The sequence below is a fragment of the Astatotilapia calliptera genome, chromosome 7 (assembly GCF_964374335.1).
Source record: "Astatotilapia calliptera chromosome 7, fAstCal68.1, whole genome shotgun sequence".
In the NCBI taxonomy this organism is placed as follows: domain Eukaryota; kingdom Metazoa; phylum Chordata; class Actinopteri; order Cichliformes; family Cichlidae; genus Astatotilapia; species Astatotilapia calliptera.
In genome coordinates, this window is record NC_137428.1 from 36,281,344 (window position 1) to 36,298,811 (window position 17,468).

A 17,468-nucleotide genomic window follows, 5' to 3' on the forward strand; every position below is an offset into this window, starting at 1 on the left:
AAACAAATAAATGACCCTGTTTGCAATAATGCAAAGATAAGCATTTTGTTGTTAAACGAAACACTTGGGGCATTCTCGTCTGATTACAGCTCAAACTGAGAGTGATTTTTATTTGCCTCTACTTGTTTGGGGAGATAGCCTTTTACATTTTGCAAGTTTAGACTGTGAAGTCTCATCTTTGGTATTCTAACTTAATCAAAACTCAGACAACAGACTTGCGAATGTTGAGACATGTCGACAAAAGACAAAAATAAAAAAAAGCCCTGGGGTCGAAGATGACCTAGGTTTAGGAGAACGAGAATGGGGGCTTGGAGAAGGGGGGCTTGGAGGAGGGGGTCCCCTCATAGCGACAGTTCTCCATCTGCCACTGTGCCTTCCATAGAACAATAGTGCTGAATCAATCACCACCGACCTGTGTCTGCACCTCCAACCCCCTGCGCAATTTACGCAGCAATGGCAACAGGTCTGACCTGATGCAAGATGTGTTTTGGATTATTATGCAGATGAAATGGCACCAAATAAGAGAAGAGAAACGGCACTAGAAGTGAACCGAATGAGGCAGGATCGTGCGTAAAAGTTTCGGAGTGAAAAGAAGTTGTGGATAATAATAAAACCAGACACAGGTCAGGTTACTTGAACTGGATACTAAAAATTACCAAATAATGACAATATGTTACATTGAAAGTGCCTAACGCGTGGAGCAGGTGAAATGGAGTCCTGCGTAAAAGTTTGTCGGGACCACTTAAATCGCAAATGAAAGCATTTAGTGGAACTATGGGCCAAATTCCAAGGAAAATAACTTTTAAAGCTATTTCTGCGTAACTCGCGTGGCTCCTGAACTCCCCAGAGTAAATAAATAAAACCCGAGGAAGGAAGGATTTGGGGGCCAGCTGATGGCCACGTGGTTCGCGTGGGCCAGCACTGCAGATTGTGCAGCACGCACTGCGTTCTGGCACGCGCTGATGATTTGCATTTGTATAGAAGACCGTGACAATAGAGGAGCTTCTGTGCTTACAATGGGGCAGTTTTATGGCCAGCCTGTACTCCACAGATGGCATCATCCACCTGCCCTTTCTCTGCTGCTGAGAGGGAGGAGGGGAGCTTCACACTTTCGCCATTCTGCTACTTAGATTCTATCAGAAAAGTATAAAATGAAGGAAAAGACATTAGAAGTTTGTCTGAGTTCAAAAAATGTTTTAGTAAAGTTCACAAAGACGTTTGTGGGGCTAAAAGTGTCCATAAGTAACCTTTGCAAAGATTTCCGAGTAGCTATATGCGCATTTTACTTCAGTTTGTAGTTTATTATGAGTACATGTAAAAAGACAGGTGCACGATGTGTCACTGCAACTTGAATCATATGCTGTGTTTTGAGTGCGTTGCACTAAAGTGCTGCAGAGTAATCAAACGCTTTCTGTAATATAATTAAGCAATTTTTAGCTTGCAGGGCAAGCTGCTGCGTGCGTGCAGCCGGGGGTGTGAGTGGCTCGATGACCCCCATCAATCTGCCACGAGCCGGAGTGTGACAATAGCATTATCATACCAATACACCATTCAGCTTTAGCCAATCAGGGCACAGAGCTTTCACTGCGCCGCACGAGCTGCAGGGTATAAAAGAGAGTGACCGCGGCTGTGAAAGCACTCTGCTCTCCCTGCGGATTTACTCTTCAGACTTTCTCGAGCTTTTCCACAGCGGAATATCCTCACAGCCTTCATCATGACTTTTGAGGAGGTCCTGATCCAGAAACCCACCGAGCGTGCTCAGTGCGCCGGCACTGCCCTCGAGGAGGTCCTGGTGACCGCCAAAGACAACGACTCCCTCACCGTTGGTGTCTACGAGTGCGCAAAAGTTATGAACCTGTAAGTATGAGACTGCTGGAAAGATAAAGTTTACTACGTGTAAACTCATTTAAACGCTGATTTATTCAGTTGTGGGTAGAATCTCATGGATTTTGTTCTTTAATGTCCCCACAGAGACCCGGACAGTGTGTCTTTCTGCGTCCTGGCCATGGATGAGGAGTTTGAGTGTGACATCGCCCTCCAGATCCACTTCACCCTCATCCAGTCCTTCTGCTTCGACAACGACATCAGCATCGTCAGAGTGAGCGACATGCAGCGTCTAGTGGAGATTGTTGGGGACAAGGCGGAACAGTTTGAAGATGCGCACTGCGTCCTCATCACGGTATGTAGAGCTCAGTAGCAGCACTGTGAAGAATTTCAAGGCTGATTTTTTGTTTTTATTTTTTTGTGCTTTCTGAAAAGAAACGTGCGACTAAATCTGCTTTCCTCTTCCTGTTTGATCAGAACCCGGCTGACGGGTCTTGGGAGGACCCCGCTCTGGAGAAGCTGCACCTGTTCTGTGAGGAGAGCAGGCATCTGAACGACTGGGTTCCTGAGATCAGCCTCCCCGAGCGCTGATCTGGGACCTGCTCCTCACTCGCTCAGATGCTGCAAAGCTTCTTATCTGGAAATACTCATCCTGATGGACAGGATGACCCTGTTTCTGCTCATCCCTGGATACTCCTGAGGAGGATTCCCGTCCAGGCAGCACGGCGCCGGCCCGAGGGGCCCCCGTGAACCGTCGCCTCTTGTCCCGTCCATGCCAAGATGACTCTCATTCTTTATGTGAATGAGGTCGGGCATGCCACAAGAGCGACGCATCGACCCTCATTCTTTGTGCGGATGAGGTTTGGAGAGGAAGGAGAAGCGATTTCTGCGTCCTGTGGTTCCACAGAGCAAATGTCGCACGTTGAAGCACGCGCAGCAGGAGAAGAAGCGGTGCTGAGAGAGAGGCCTTCTTAGAAAGGGACTTTTTAAGGATGTCCTCTTCGCTGAGCAACATGACATCAGTTGCAGTCAGCGGAAATGTTTCCCACTTTCCAGAATTGTCTTAATTCTCTAAAGGTTTCACTTTAGAAATTTAACAATGACAAAATATTCTAAAACATATATAGAAAACAACAAAATGTCTATATTCTAAAGGTTTCACTTTAGAAAATCGCTCAATTAACTTAACGTCATGAGAATTTGTTAGCTTATCCTATAAATATTTTACTATGTAGCCTGTAGTGAAAACAAAAAGAAAATAAAATTTGACTTAATGTGTTTGATCTTTTTGAGGCAATGCTGGAAACTAACTTGGTGTTAACTTATCAGCTGTTTCAAACATTATTGGAAGCTGTAAGTGGAAAATACTCAATAAAACTTGAAAGATGAATTTTGCGTTGTGTTTTCACTTGCAGTTGCAAAACTCTGTTTTTTGTGCTTTTTCGGGGTGTTTAGAGGGAGGAGGGCTGAAACTAACACAAGCTTTAAGCTCCCTTTGGGTGGAGAGACGATACGGCCTGACATCTGAGGGAGGAGGGGGCAAACACATTCAGGCCCTCCTCCTCCAGACTTCATCTGCATATGTATGGCGCAGAGCACAATAGCGGGGCTCCCGGCCTGTCAGCTCCAGCGGTCCGAACAGAGTGCCTATTGTTTAGCCCGCAGATGTCTTCCCTGGCCACGCCGCGCCATCTGCTGCTTCCTGCAGGTTGGGGTCGGACAGGGCAGGGCTGGGAGGAGTCGGAGGGGTTAGTCAGTACAGTGCTGAGTGAGGTCTGGCTGGTTTGGGCCGGTTTTGGGGAGAAGAGAGGGTGGGGGTCCTGACTATCTATGGTATCCTGCCAGCTGCTGTCGGGACTATTATTTACTGGCAGGCACTTGGTGAAACTTTGGTAAACACAGCACAAAGACAGGAGATCAGCTGTGTTTGGGTGCAGCAGCAGAACCACCTGCTCTGCCTTTAAAATGAAATTTGCATCAGGCACCGCTCCTTACTTTAGTTACACTTTCGTGAACAGGGCATAAGCGTTGTCTCTCATTTAATGTACGTCCCATTCTCTCTCTCTTTTTACAGCTTTTATATTGTCTGTTGGGCTTTAGAAAAAAAATATTTTATGTGTTTAAATATTGCTAAAAAGTAATAATAAATGAATGAAAACACACATTCCTTCATTGATTACTACCTTTGTTTAATTTCATTAGGCACTTCCATGTTTATTTAACATTTAGGGTATTCCAAACAGTGCAGAAGGTGACTGGGGCATTGCTGCAGGTTGACACCTGAGTTGCATTAGGAGGAGTGAAACAAATTTATCAAAAGCTAAAAACTGTAAAAGCTACAAGTCATTTAAAAATGTTCCTGTTTGTTGCAAGTTGGTATAAAATAAGTCTGTGCAAAAGCAGTGCTTTATTATGAAAGCACACATAACTTGGAGGTGTGCCTGAGGCCCCTGTAGGCCCGGAGCCCCTCCCTCTTGGGGTCTCTCACCATCCCTCGGACTACTGGGGGAGAGTCGCAGCCCTTCTTCTTCTGGGCCTGGTGAAGCAGGATGCGGTAGACCCCGGTGACAGGACTCCGGCTGTCTTTCAGCGGATTGTTTTGCAGGTGCTCTGCGGTAAAGCCAAGCTTCTCCAGCGAGCTTCTGACCTCCTCCACTTCCTCTTCCAGGCTGGTGTTCTCCGAGACCATCAGGCTCCGCAGGGTGGTCATTGAGTCGGAAGGGAGAAACGACCAGGGGAACTCCACAGGTAAGAGCCAATCACAACCCAGCATCTGGTCGATAGCATATCGTTCACTGGGGACCAGCTTCAAGATGCCTTTTATGAGCCTCTGACAGGGGCCTGGCACCCAGGGGGGGATGGTGTAATTGCCTTCAATGACGCAGCGCCGCAGCTTGCCCATGGTTTCGGCACGGAACGGCATGGTGCCGGTCACCATGAAGAAAAGCAGGACTCCCATTGCCCAAACATCTACCGGAGGCCCCAGGTAGGACTCATCCCTGAAGAGCTCTGGGGCTGCGTAGGGCGGCGAGCCACAGAAGGTGTCCAGGGCATTGTTGCAGTTTGACATCTGCGTGCTGAATCCAAAGTCAGCCACCTTCACGCAGCCGTCGATGGTGAACAGGACATTCTCTGCTTTCAGGTCCCGGTGGATGATGTTGATGCTGTGCTGCAGAGCAAAACATAAAGAGAAGGTTGGAATTTCAAACTGTAAAGTAAATGTGAGGTTAGACTTTCACTATTAAAGTTGCATCTGTTAAAAGGCTTTTGGGAATTTAGATGTACAGCTGGATGGCTGTAATGAATTATAATTTTAATGGTGACCAGTTCAGTGACCGCACAACTTTAACATTGTTTTGGAACACAAAAAAGTGCTCTGAGCAGACCTGCACCTAAGCTGCCCAGGTTACAGCTAAACCCACAATCACCCTGAAAAAAATCTAAAGTGAAAATTAAAATATTCACTCCAATGGTTTAGATAACTGGGTCAGCACAAAGGCTTGTTTATAATCATGTTTTTGCATGTTTTTGATGTATGTCTCCATTCTCCATTCCAAGATTTCATCTAACGGACCCTATTTTCATTCTTCTAATGCAACCTGACTATAAGAGTTGAGTGTGAGTCACTAAAATAATATCTTATACAATAAGATAAGGAAAGAACCCTTTTATGAATAAATATGAGATATATATTGGATCTTCATCAGGTCTTCATCAGGATTTTCCTGCAGAGAAAAAAAATTGGGACTTGCCAAAGAGGTTTTATTCTTTCCCTAAAAGAAAATCACCAAGACTGAAATAAAAATATTAAGCAGGATTTTATTTACTGAAGCATAAAGTGCATCGAGTATTTCATGGCCAAAAATAACAGTACATTTCCTCATGTAAGATAGCACAGACTTGATGCCACTGTCATGATCCTGGATATTTGACCCAGTGCTTCTGGCTTTAGACTCTTTGTTGTAGTTCTTTCAGTTTTTTGCGTTCTTTACAGTTATCCCCCGGATGGTTTCCAGTTTCCTGGCAATGTCAGATGTTCCTTTGTTTGGTTACTTCCTGTTTTATTTTGCTAGTCTCTTGTCTCCTGTGTGTTTAGTTTTGATTCCTCTTTATGTCATTAGTTTGATTCTGTCCACCTCTCTTTATTTTTCCAGCCCTGTTCTTTATCTATAATTACCCACCTCGTGTGTGTATTTAAGCCCTGACTTTGTCATCAGGTCTTTGTTGTGTCATTCTGGTTTTTCCCTGGTGAATGTCCTGACTTTTAACCTTTGTTAGTGTGCTGATGTATGTAAACACATCAAGATGTTTTTGGTGTTTTTCCAGTCAGGAAAAACACCAAAAACATCTTACAATACATACATGTCATGAGGGGTTATGTTTTTATTAAAATACCTAATATAATAAATGCATAATGATAAACTAAAATGAACCGTGAAGCTGATGAAAATGAACCAAAACAAGCAAACTCACACTAGAAATTTACCAAATAAAAGAAAAGATAACATTTCAAATAATTTTTTAAAATGGGTAAAATTATAACAGCTCTGTGTCAGACATGGTGGGATTAACTGTTAGCTGATCTTTGACCTGCCAGCTTCTCAGTAAAAATCCAGTTTGCGTTCCTGTGTGAACAGGGCAGGTTATAATCTGGCTTATTCACAGTGAGCCAGCGTCTGTCATGTGTCCTGCCTCCTGCACGCTCTACCCAGGCAGCTCCCTCACCTTCAAACCAAACAGAGGACTGCCAGCAGCCATGACACATCTGAAGCAGATGACATCTTGTGTGTGTCTCACATGTGAGAAGGTGTGACTTCACTGAGCACATAACTAAACTGCATGATGGGAAACACAAGCAGCATCTTGCTCTGAAAGCTTTCAACATCACTGACCATATGTTTGATGGCAGAGAGGATCTGGGCGAAGGTGATCTTGCTGGCATTGTCTGACAATTTTCCCTCGCTGCATATCCTGCTGTGGAGGTCTCCTCCTCCTGCATACTCCAGCACCAGGTGGAGGCGTCTCGGCGTTTCCACGACCTCATACAAACGGATCACATTTGAGTGGTGCAGGGCCTCCATGCTGCTGATCTCCCTGGAGAGAAGACGCTGGGCTTCAGCATCCAGCCTTGTCCTATCCAGGATCTTCAGAGCCACTTTGTCTGTGAAAGATTGGACAGAATGATCGTGTCATGGTAACATAACTCCAGAGAAGGTGTCCATGACATCAGAGGCTGAAAGTCGAACAGAAACTGAAAGCTTACACAGAAACCGGAGTGCTTTTGCATTGCATGGAGATACATGGAGAGAGTAGTTAAATGAATCGGAAAAAAAATGTCTTTAACTAAAGAAGTGACTGCGAGCAGAATTCTTTTATTAAATTTATAACATATGGTGTTAATTATTAAGTAATGATCAAAAAGTTAATAAAGGGTTAGCTTGCTGAAGGTAAACCTGAAATCCCAATGTTTGAAATTGTTTAGCTTAAAGCAGGATAAGATGAAAAAGGACTGGCATCACCAGAACAGCATGTTTATATTATATAATATATAATCAGCTGCAGTTGATTGGTCCTCTTAATTAATTTATCCAGATGAACCACCAGATATCAGCTGCTTTTCAGACTTGACTCCTTGGAATAGAAAAAGTTTAACCAGGTGCATAGTGGAAGGCAACCTGTCTTTGAACATTTGCAGACCAACACAAATGGCAATCAGTCTCAGACAGATTGGCAACTGTTTGCAAATAACTGCCATCTAATTTATAAAAAAATGCTAACATGTTTCAACCAATATGAGTCGGTCTTAGGCAATAAGTGCAACTCAGCTGCGACATGTCTCTTTGCAATAGCAGACTTTTCTCAACTGTTTGTCAGCTGGTTGTATTCTGGTTATATTCCTATGTAAAAGCAGGTCTTTCCAAGCACTTATGCCATTTAGCAGTTTAAATATCTAAATTTCTGTTTCAAATCTACGAGATTCTGGCTAGAATCAAAATAATTCATATGAATTTCTGTGGATGAAGACGGCAACAGATTTTCACAGTTAAATGTTGTATTATCACAAACAAAATTACATGTAATTGTCAGTTTGACCCCATTCAATTCCCAATCGACAGGGGACTGATTGTTTCATTCCCATTGCCCTTCCTTCTTACTGCTTCCCATTGCAAGTTGCTTTGAAGATGGCAACTAACTGCGAGTGGTCACAGACCTGGCCATTTGAAAGGCAGCAATTTTGCAGTAACCTGTTTTCTCTAGCAGTTCTTGTGGTTCTAGTGGTTCAACCACCATTAGCAGTTTTAAGTCATTGGATTTGTGCTTAAATGTTGAAGGTATTTATAATGATACAATCTGTTTGTGCTTTGCAAATGTGAAAATCTCCTCAGCTTAACTTTGCTGTATGTTGAATGTGTTTGTGGTGGACTGTTTTGCAACACATTCAAAGAGAAGCTATCTCAAGCTATGTGAATAATTGGATCTTTTCAGGTCAGATTTCTGCCACCTGTCCTGAAACGACTCAACACATCAGGTTTGGAATCAGGTTGCAGCTGTTCTGCTGCTGTATTTCAGTAATTTCTCCTTTTAACTGAGCAACTAAATTTGGAAACTGTGTTGCATAAAATTGCTCATTATTGCATGAGCTGTGTTTTTTTCTCAGTTTCAGGCCCATCAAACATCAGACGTGTGTAGTCTTTAAAAAAGATTTTCAAGTGTTGTCAACAAAGGGCTGCAACCAGTTTAAACCTTGCATATCCACACTCTATTCAAGCTCTGCTTTGATAGGGTTGAGTCTGAGACAGAGGCAAAGGAAGCAAAGGTAAAATATAAGTGAAGATTATCTTGAAGATTCAGAATATCCATCTACCTCTCGTCAGAGCGTGGAAAGCCAGTTTGACCCTGGAGAATGTCCCGTAGCCGATCTCCCCGCGGACCATATAGAATCCAATTCTGCGCCCTATGATCAGCTCCTTGATGGTCTGCTCGTCCTTGCACATATCTCTGGTGAGCTTCTCCAGGGGAGTGAGGTTGTCTGTCTCCTCATCCTCAGGCCCAGCATCAGAGCTGTCCGTCAGGCTGTAGAGGCTGTGGTGGAGCCTGGCGCGCGCCACCTGGTACTGGCCTCCAGGCATTTCTGCAGCAGGCTGAAGATAGTGGTGGAGTCATTAACAGTCCATCTTATGTAAGTTACAGTACAGAGGAGCATATAGAAGTAAACTAGAGGGACAAAGGTGTTGTTTTTTACTTGATTCCTGATATTCTCTATAAATTTCCCCAAAAGAACCACTATTAAGTTTTGACACTTATTTCACTGAAACCAAATCGCTCAAGTAAAACATTAATTAAATCTGCAACGAATACATGTTTTATACTGTTTTAGAAGCCTAGTAGTGAAATGGTTGCAATAAAACAATAACACACACAAATAACTACAATGAGAAATTTTCTTACCAAGTTTCTGCATCAAACCATGGCTGCAGAGCCCCTTGCAAATGATATTAAAAAAGGGGGTTATTTTTTCTGTACAGAACCCTAAAAAATGTCTTCAGAGCAGCGTTGTCATAGCCTCGCTCTCTTCTCAGTCCTCTAAATCAGATGACTACACACTCATGGCAAATCACATGCAAGGCAGCGTGGTAGGGGGAGCGTCACAACGATTAGTAAAGTGTTCAGTCAGTGTGGGCATCTCTGGCCACACCCCTCACCTTTGCTTATCTTCAGCCTCTTTTCATGTCCAAGAAACGAAAGCTTAAGATGATGCCATGACCTCTAATCCTGCTTTAATCTGAGTCTGCCCCAGTCCTTTCATACAGCTAACATCAATTCAAACATCAAAAAAGGGGCCATAAAACAGATATGCACAAATAAGTTGTTTTTAGAGTTTATATGATCAGAATGCGGATTTCATGTCTAACATAATACACCTGTGCAACTGACATCCATGTGCTATCTAGGTAAAGTTGATCTCTTGGATTTTGTGAAGATGAAATGTTATGCAACGGCATTAGCAAATGTTCCCATAGAGATTAGCTCTCTGTCCCCTTTAGATGCTGGCAGAACAGCACAGATAACGAGATTAGAAAGGTCAACGCCTCAGCAGGCATGAGCATCTTCATTCAGGTATGTCATCCCTGTGTAGAGTAGTGGAAGGACATTAATCAGCAGACAGCAGTCAAAAACCATGCAAATGTACAAAATCATAATTATTATACACACTGCTCAAAACCCCCTCAAAAAACAACACTGCCAAAAATAAATCATGCTGGATATTTATACTGATATGTGCTGGGTAACATGTTAGGAATAAAAGGATAAATAATCAGCCTGCAGAGGACTGAATTCAAAAACACCCTGGAAATCAAAGTGAAAATGATGCAGCAGGCGAGTGGATATATGAACGTGTGAAGTTTTATTTTTACTGTGCAAAAGATGGAATCGTGACACTAAGGGCTAAGGCTAACATAAAAGCTAGTAGCAAATAATCTCCATCCAACCAGCCAAAGCTTGATTTCCAGCAATTAATCGAAGCAGTGCTGAGCAGACAGGCTTGTAGCACTGTAGCCTACCTGTAACTGTTTCCACGTGTAAACCGCTGTGAAGTGCTCTTACAGCTCATTTTCACCAACTTTGTTATTGGCTTTGTGTTACTACTTAATGCTTTCTTTTTTAAAGAAGCTGACAATATGTCACACTGACAACACCCATGCTGTTCACACAATGATACAGGAAGTATAAATTGCTGTGTCATCTACTTTATTCTAAACAGAGCTGCAATTTATAAAAGAAAAAGAAGAAAAGATTTGAAACAGAGGAGCTGTGCCCGATGTTTCACTGGATCAACTGAAGTTTTTTTAATACACATTTTCTTACACAGTCTATGATACACACAAAACATTAGCTTATGGCAAGACACTCTGCTAGTTGAAGACTTCTGTCAATTAATAATGCTCAGAACAATAAACCACAGAGAAAATGCATCTATATGAACACAAAGAGAACTCAGTGTGAATTACAATAACCTTGAAAAAAGGGGGATAAGTACTATTAATGATTTCTTTGAATGAAAACAGATAAACAGATTTACATCCTTGAATCAGACTGCCCTTTCAGCCAATTCATTCACAATCGCACTACTCCACCTACACTCTCTCCCTCCATCCTTCCCTGCAGGCGTCTAATTGGATTAAATCCTTAGACAGGAATACAGCATGTGTTTGTACTTTCTTTACACTGGTCACCTGCAAGAAGAGCACTGGACTTGCAGTCAAATCTAGTCACACTGCACAAGCACCAAGTAAATGTCCTGTTGAATATGTAAGATTGGAAATTTCAGAATGCTCTATGGGAATCATGCACGTCCACTGGCAGGTCAGCAGCTCGTTAGCCTCTAAACAAATTAAATCTTTCTTCTCTTTGGACGGCTGTCCAGGATGCTGCTGGCACGCTGATTCTCTTCCAGCTCTTTGATTCTCTGACGCAGGGCAAAAATCTCTTTGTTCTTTTCCTCCTGGAAAAACTGCAGCTTCTGAGAAAAACATAAAAAGACATACAACACACTTCTGAAAACACAAAATCACTGCTGACCTATAAAACACGCCCTGTAAATACTAGCTTCTATTCTTCAGATTAATGCCAGGTAAACGAGTTTAAATGAAAAATCTAGTCTGCCATGTGCTTTGCACTGAGTGGCTGCTGAAGCCACTCAGTGATATATTCATTGCTGTTCATGATTTCATGCCTTTTGAAATTATTTTCTTATTCAATCATTTAAAGCCCAAAATGTAAGAAAACACATAACTGAACGGTTTCCCCCCTAATGAAATAAATTTTGAAATCATAATAATGAAAATTTTGGTTAGCAGTTTTCAACAAAACACACAAAACCCTGTCTGGGATTTATGAGATACCAAAAATAACCCAAGCATTAGACATTTTTTCTGTAACATAAAATGAGCAACCAACTACCCCACTTGAAGGAATGTTGTTGCTAAGTGGCTAAGTACACTCACTGACTAGTTTACAGAGTACATCTACTGGTTATTGCACATATCTGACGTGCCAAACACATGGGAGCACCTCGGTGCATTTTAGCAATGTACACACAGTCAAGATGACTTCCTTAAGTTCAAACCAAGCACCAGAATGACTCAGAAAGGTCATTTAAGTGAATTAGAATATTGGATGGTTATATCTAGTGTGCATTTTCTATATTCAACCAAGGCAGAAGCGCATCTCTGAATGTAGATGGAGGACGGTGACACAAGGTGATACCGCTGCCATCTAAGAACAGGAACCTGTGGCTACAGTTCACAGGGGCTCCCCAAAACTGAGCAATGGAAGATTGGAAAAACGCCTGGTGTGATGAGTATTGCTCATACCAAACTGGTATACCTAATAAAGTGGACAGCTAGTGTTAACCTGAAGGAGGTGTTTGTGACAGTCAGCATCAAGATTAACTGTGGTGCAGTTCATTTATAGCAATGAACCTAAAGTTGCCATTTCACTTCTTGGAGTTTAATTTATGCTTCAAAAATGATCCAGCTGACACTTTCGGGGTAAAGACATGCCCATGTTGAAAGCTGAGTGGTCAAATAAGACTAGAAAAGCAACGTATACAGGCAGTCAGCCTACCATTTAAGTGGGAATTTATGTCTGTTAAAGCATTACAAAGGCTGATAAAGCTTACACAGCATACCGGGAAGCAGCCTGATGACTTAAAACGTGTAGACTAACAAGATAAGATTTCTAGTTAAGACTTAATGGACTTTGCTCTACTCTTAGTTGTAGTTTCTATGAGAAGGATACATCAGTACATCAGTAACAGTTACACACATGGTGTTTACTCACCTGTGCTTTTGGAATACGGTAAATCACACCAAAACACTCAGTTATAGATTGACAACAGTTTAAACAAGGGGGTGTAACAGGTTCTGTGTGGGCTGCTTACCCTTTTAAAGACACTCTGAGGAAGGTTTGGGCCATGTTGCTGCTGCTGCTGCTGTTGGCTCCACTGAGCTGAACTCTGAACTCTGGCTAACTTTGCACCAAACTGCCAAAAACACAGAGCAAAACAATGAGCTTGTAACTGAAACTAGACACTCAAAACCAAAGCAGAGTTTATTCTTATTTCAAAGATTTAGACTCCTGCTCCTGCCTGTGTTCTTAATATTATTCATTAAAATCACACACAATTTAAACCTGATTATTAAACATCATAAATATATTAAAAGCAATGACAGATATTTATGTAGATCTATGTTAATCAAATTAAGTATGATGGTTACAATTTCAATTATGTTATTTTACCTCCATCTGTAACTTGAGTAGCTCGTTCTGACTCTCCTTTTCCTGATCTTTTAGTCTCTTCTTCATGTCCTCTAGATCCAGATCCTTTTTCTCCAGCAGCTTCTTACATTCAGCATCTTTAGCTTCCACTGAATAAAACAAATCACAGGCAGATTTCTCTGATTTTGTCAGTAAAAAACTGATGTAAAGTAAGGAAACTTCAACAGATCTGTTGTTAGCTGTCCGTGTTGTGCAATAGGACTCAAGGACCATAAATTATATAAATAATGTGTCAGTATTCCCTGAAACATTACATAACATCTCCACTCTCACTTATTCTGAGTCTTACAACCCCCTCATGCACTCAATGGAGTGTGCTCCCATTATGCATATAAGAGCTCAAGGCTGTCAAATTGTGAGATAATTTGCTTGATGCTTTGTCTCACTCTGTCTACAGCCATAAAAAGCAATCAATCAACAAAACAAGTGCACGTGTTCACAAAAACATTTTTTAGAATCAACAAAACTAAAGATTTCCTGCAAATCTGAGCAAACTGTAAGTTGTTTGATGCCTTTAACAGTTTCTGCAGAGCTTCCTGATCAGAGTAGCGAGCATGTAGCTAAATAAGAGGGAGAAGCAAACCCTCTGCAGACTTTATTAAAGCTGCACTGAAATGTCTAAATGCACATCATAAAAAGATAGACTATGAAAGGATTTTGCAAGCTGACAATGCTTTTTTTTGTGTTGGTGTGTCTGCAGGCAATGCGATTTAGGTATCCCATTTATCAGACAGTGTTTGGAACTCTTCCATCCTACTTGTTCTCATACATTTGTTGTAGCATGTCAGGGTGCAATGGGTTCATTGGACATGAACCAGTGTCTCAGTGCACTGAGCACTCTGTGAGGCCTTACACTGACTAAAATACTCCCTGTGGGCATCCTCCGCCTCCCTGCCACACTGCTGTCTTAGATCCTCTAGCGCCCTCTTGTGTCTCCCTTCTTCTGCTCTCATTTCTCTGACCAGCCGCTGAACTTCAGCTTTTCCAACCTGATAACAGCATACAAAGGCTGAAATTACTGCTGCGCAAAGTTTTAGCACAGGCTCCGACAGGCTCATACCCCTCAGATGTTTTCACTTCTAAAGATTTCCTCTCAACATACTGAAACCGAGTTTGATCGACAGCTCTGTCACTTGCAGGCATATTTTTGTATTTAGATAACATTGACACACTTATCATGATTTATTATTGTTATTATTACAATTAATCATTAAAGTTATAAATTTGGGTAAATCCAAGCATAGCTTCACTTGTTTCATACTTGGCAATAGAGTGCACTACGAAGCATGTGTGACCTGCCCAGGCTTTCTTTGCCTCTAACAACAGCATCAATAAACGCTGTTGTTGAAGGCAAAGAAAGCCCATGGCTCCGAAGAGATGTAAAGAATATTTTAAAAGTTGTTGCAGCAAAATGAAACACTGGTGATCCAAACAATGCAGAAAGAAAACTCATAATCTTGTACAATTTGATTATTATTATTATTATTATTATTATTATTATTATTATTATTATTATTATTATTATTATATTTTACCTCTCTGTGCACTCTCAGTGACAGCTTCACTTTATACCTCTTAAACTTTAATCATGATATTTTTGACATCATATGCTACGCATTAAGAAGTAAAAAGTAATTTCATTATTAAATATTCTGTGACAAAATAGGCTGATCAGTTCTCTAACCTGTCTGCTATTAGCTACAACAGCACAAGACCTGAAGCATTATGTTGCACTAAATGGGAAATTTCTTTACACTACTTGGCTCTAAGAAAAGTAATTATTAAAACACTTGTACAAAGCAACCTTTAAATCTGAAACAAACCCAAAGCCTCTGTGAAAACACATTTATGTGCGTTCTGCATCATCTGCCGAACGCTCTATTGCAAATTTCTGGCACCCTGCTGCATTGCTGTTCACGACAAAAAAGAGAAATTGATTTATGACTTTTAGATAACATGGTGCAATCCCAACGAATACAACACCGCAGCAAACTGCTTAGCCAAACACAACAGATTGACAGCCAAACATGTCAACATCATATTGTAACATCTGGATATAATCCAGGAAAAGGCACCTTCCTGCCTCAAGGTGTCTTGCATAGAGGCAGCATCAACTACATCCAACAGCAAGACTGAACAAGACTGCCACATTACATGATCAAAAAAACCAAAGGAGAAAGTAAAATGTGCAGGTATAATTCTGTGTTTCTCACTTGACCAACTCTAGGAAAAGCTTTGTATCATTTCTATGATAGATGTTCATCAGTTTAACCCTCTCAAGGCAGGCGTTGCCGATTTGCAACAGTTAAGAACTAACAACCGGATTAACCCACATGCATATTTTATGAGGTTTTTTTACTCAGAAGTACCACTGCAGGACTTGGTTGTGGATTAGCAACAAAAAGTTTAATTTGAGCCTGAGAGGGTTAAGTTCCTTCACTCATCATAAACAGCTGAACAGGTTCTCAGACGTGCTCAGTCCTGTATGCTGAGGTGCTCAGACGTCACTAATGTCGGTCTTCGTGTTTCTAGCACCACCAAATTTATATAAAGTATTGAAAGTACTGAGCCTAGACTGCTTATGAAACACATGAGCACCACCACATAAACAAGATAAAGAAAGATTTGGCCCAACAAGACATGATCTGCTTGTTAAATTTGTATTTTCAAAACTTTGAAAAGAAAAATCAAACACAGAGAGCATATTGGTGGTAAGACCATCTGTGGCAAACAAAAAGTGTCAACTTACAATGGTCTTTAAACCAAACTCGTTTTCATAACCTGAAAACCTACTCTGGATATGTGTTCAGCATATGTTATTATGGAGATTTAGCTAGGTAGAAACACTCTATGTACCTGATAAACCCTTTAGTTTTGCTTTGTAGCCTAACAGTTTAGGTCTAAGGAGCCAGAGTGATTACAGGAAACACCTGTTGCTTGCTCCTACTTCTGTTCATACCTCTGCTGTTCTCTCATTCTGCTGTTTCAGATCTGCCATATCATTCTTGAGTCTCTCATTCTTCACTGAAACATGAAAAAGATGATATGGAGTCATTTTCAGTTGATTATCACCCTATCAAAAATATATAAAAATATAAAGGTTTTACATATCAAGACATAATAAAAATTATTTAGTCCTTATTTAGTGCACATCGCAGCAAATTCCCCCACAAATCAGACCATGTAATGCTCAGAGAAACCTCAAACAACCCAGACAAGCCTTATTTTCACATTTCAAATGTTAAAGTTCGTGACATACAATCAGAAAAAGACTGAACGAGTATGGCTTGTTTGGAAGGGTTACCAGAACAACCCACATGATTTCTTGAACACTGGTTTTTGGACAGCCAAGACCAAAGTGAAGATGTCTGGCCATGATGTGCAGTGTCACATTTGGAGAGAACTAAACACAGCATCTCAATAGAAACACCTCAGGGTTGATGGTTTGGGCTTCCTCTCCAGCATACAGGACCAAATGTGCAGCCATCTCTGCGACAGCTAAAGTTTATCCAAAACTGGATACTGAAACAAGGCAGTAATCCTAGAAGAAAACAATTACTTCAAGTTCTTGCTACTAAAACTTGTTCTACAAACTGCACAGGGTGCACTTAGTCTTTAACACAACATTTCTGCATTCTGGTTTAGTTCTTAAATAAATAACAACACAATATAATATGTCACTAATATGTCACATGTATATACCTCATTTTAAGACCTGCTAAGAACTATTATATTATTATGTCCTGATATGTAAAACGTTAGAGCTGACAAAGGGTACCTTTTTTTGCTGTATATATGTGTATGTGTGTTTGATATGTTATTAGAGATACCTCTGAGGTTGCACTGCTCCTGCAGAGTCTGCTGCAGTTTGTTCACTGTGAGAAGAAGGCTATCTTTTTCTGAAAGAGGTTCAGAAACAAAGTCTACTTTCATGCTCCAAATACATATATAAAACAGAAATAAATTTAATAATTTACAGAAAAAATCCCCAAATATTTAAAATGTTTTTCTTCTGTAAAGTGAATCGCTACCAAATCCGGCTTGTTATTAATATCTGCCAGATGGTATTTTTCTATGACATATGTGGAATTACAATGCTGGATACTGATATGAAATGTGGCTAAAATGTCAAATAATGAGATCAATAAGTTATAACATCTCACTTCATCAAGAGGATGAACCCAGGGCCTTCACCAAGGCCAGTATAAGCTGAATAACGATTATTTTTATATATGAATCATACAGCACTACTCCAGTAGGGCCCGATGAATGCAAAACCACCAGCAGAGGGAGATGTTATT

At 41.1% G+C, this 17,468-nt stretch overlaps 3 protein-coding genes across 4 annotated transcripts in view; 1 reads left to right on the forward strand and 2 right to left on the reverse strand.

Annotated features, from left to right (window-relative positions):
* Positions 1–1,553: 1,553 nt before the first annotated feature.
* Positions 1,554–3,214, forward strand: LOC113027367 (growth arrest and DNA damage-inducible protein GADD45 gamma-like). The gene is made up of 3 exons (XM_026176983.2): positions 1,554–1,857; positions 1,972–2,179; positions 2,302–3,214. The coding sequence occupies exons 1-3, from the start codon at positions 1,715–1,717 to the stop codon at positions 2,413–2,415; spliced, it is 465 nt and encodes a 154-aa protein (XP_026032768.1). The 5' UTR covers positions 1,554–1,714; the 3' UTR covers positions 2,416–3,214.
* Positions 3,215–3,996: 782 nt separating this feature from the next.
* nim1kb (NIM1 serine/threonine protein kinase) lies at positions 3,997–9,416 on the reverse strand. Its single transcript, XM_026174451.2, has 4 exons — positions 9,274–9,416; positions 8,690–8,966; positions 6,717–6,985; positions 3,997–4,993 (listed from the first exon to the last, which is right to left on the reverse strand). The coding sequence occupies exons 2-4, from the start codon at positions 8,952–8,954 to the stop codon at positions 4,235–4,237; spliced, it is 1,293 nt and encodes a 430-aa protein (XP_026030236.1). The 5' UTR covers positions 8,955–8,966; positions 9,274–9,416; the 3' UTR covers positions 3,997–4,234.
* Positions 9,417–10,648: 1,232 nt separating this feature from the next.
* Positions 10,649–17,468, reverse strand: part of ccdc152 (coiled-coil domain containing 152) — a 7,563-nt gene continuing 743 nt past the window's right edge. Inside the window, exons 3-8 of one of the 2 annotated variants that reach the window (XM_026174453.2) lie at positions 16,998–17,066; positions 16,127–16,191; positions 14,027–14,156; positions 13,129–13,256; positions 12,770–12,871; positions 10,649–11,347 (exon numbers count right to left, since the gene is read on the reverse strand). In XM_026174453.2, the coding sequence (XP_026030238.1) occupies positions 11,219–11,347; positions 12,770–12,871; positions 13,129–13,256; positions 14,027–14,156; positions 16,127–16,191; positions 16,998–17,066 (623 nt within the window). In that variant the 3' untranslated portion in view covers positions 10,649–11,218. Of the gene's footprint in view, positions 11,348–12,769; positions 12,872–13,128; positions 13,257–14,020; positions 14,157–16,126; positions 16,192–16,997; positions 17,067–17,468 lie in introns of both variants that reach the window. The other variant, XM_026174452.2, reaches the window with a different exon arrangement.

Bases quoted from the DNA above. Each gene is read 5' to 3' on its own strand.
- LOC113027367 (XM_026176983.2), top strand. From the start codon at position 1,715: ATGACTTTTGAGGAGGTCCTGATCCAGAAACCCACCGAGCGTGCTCAG. The intron at 1,858-1,971 runs GTAAGTATGAGA...ATGTCCCCACAG, and splicing joins TGCGCAAAAGTTATGAACCT to AGACCCGGACAGTGTGTCTT. The intron at 2,180-2,301 runs GTATGTAGAGCT...CTGTTTGATCAG, and splicing joins CGCACTGCGTCCTCATCACG to AACCCGGCTGACGGGTCTTG.
- nim1kb (XM_026174451.2), bottom strand. From the start codon at position 8,954: ATGCCTGGAGGCCAGTACCAGGTGGCGCGCGCCAGGCTCCACCACAGC. The intron at 6,986-8,689 runs GTAGATGGATAT...AATCTTTCACAG, and splicing joins TTTCCACGCTCTGACGAGAG to ACAAAGTGGCTCTGAAGATC. The intron at 4,994-6,716 runs GTCAGTGATGTT...TTTGCTCTGCAG, and splicing joins TCTCTGCCATCAAACATATG to CACAGCATCAACATCATCCA.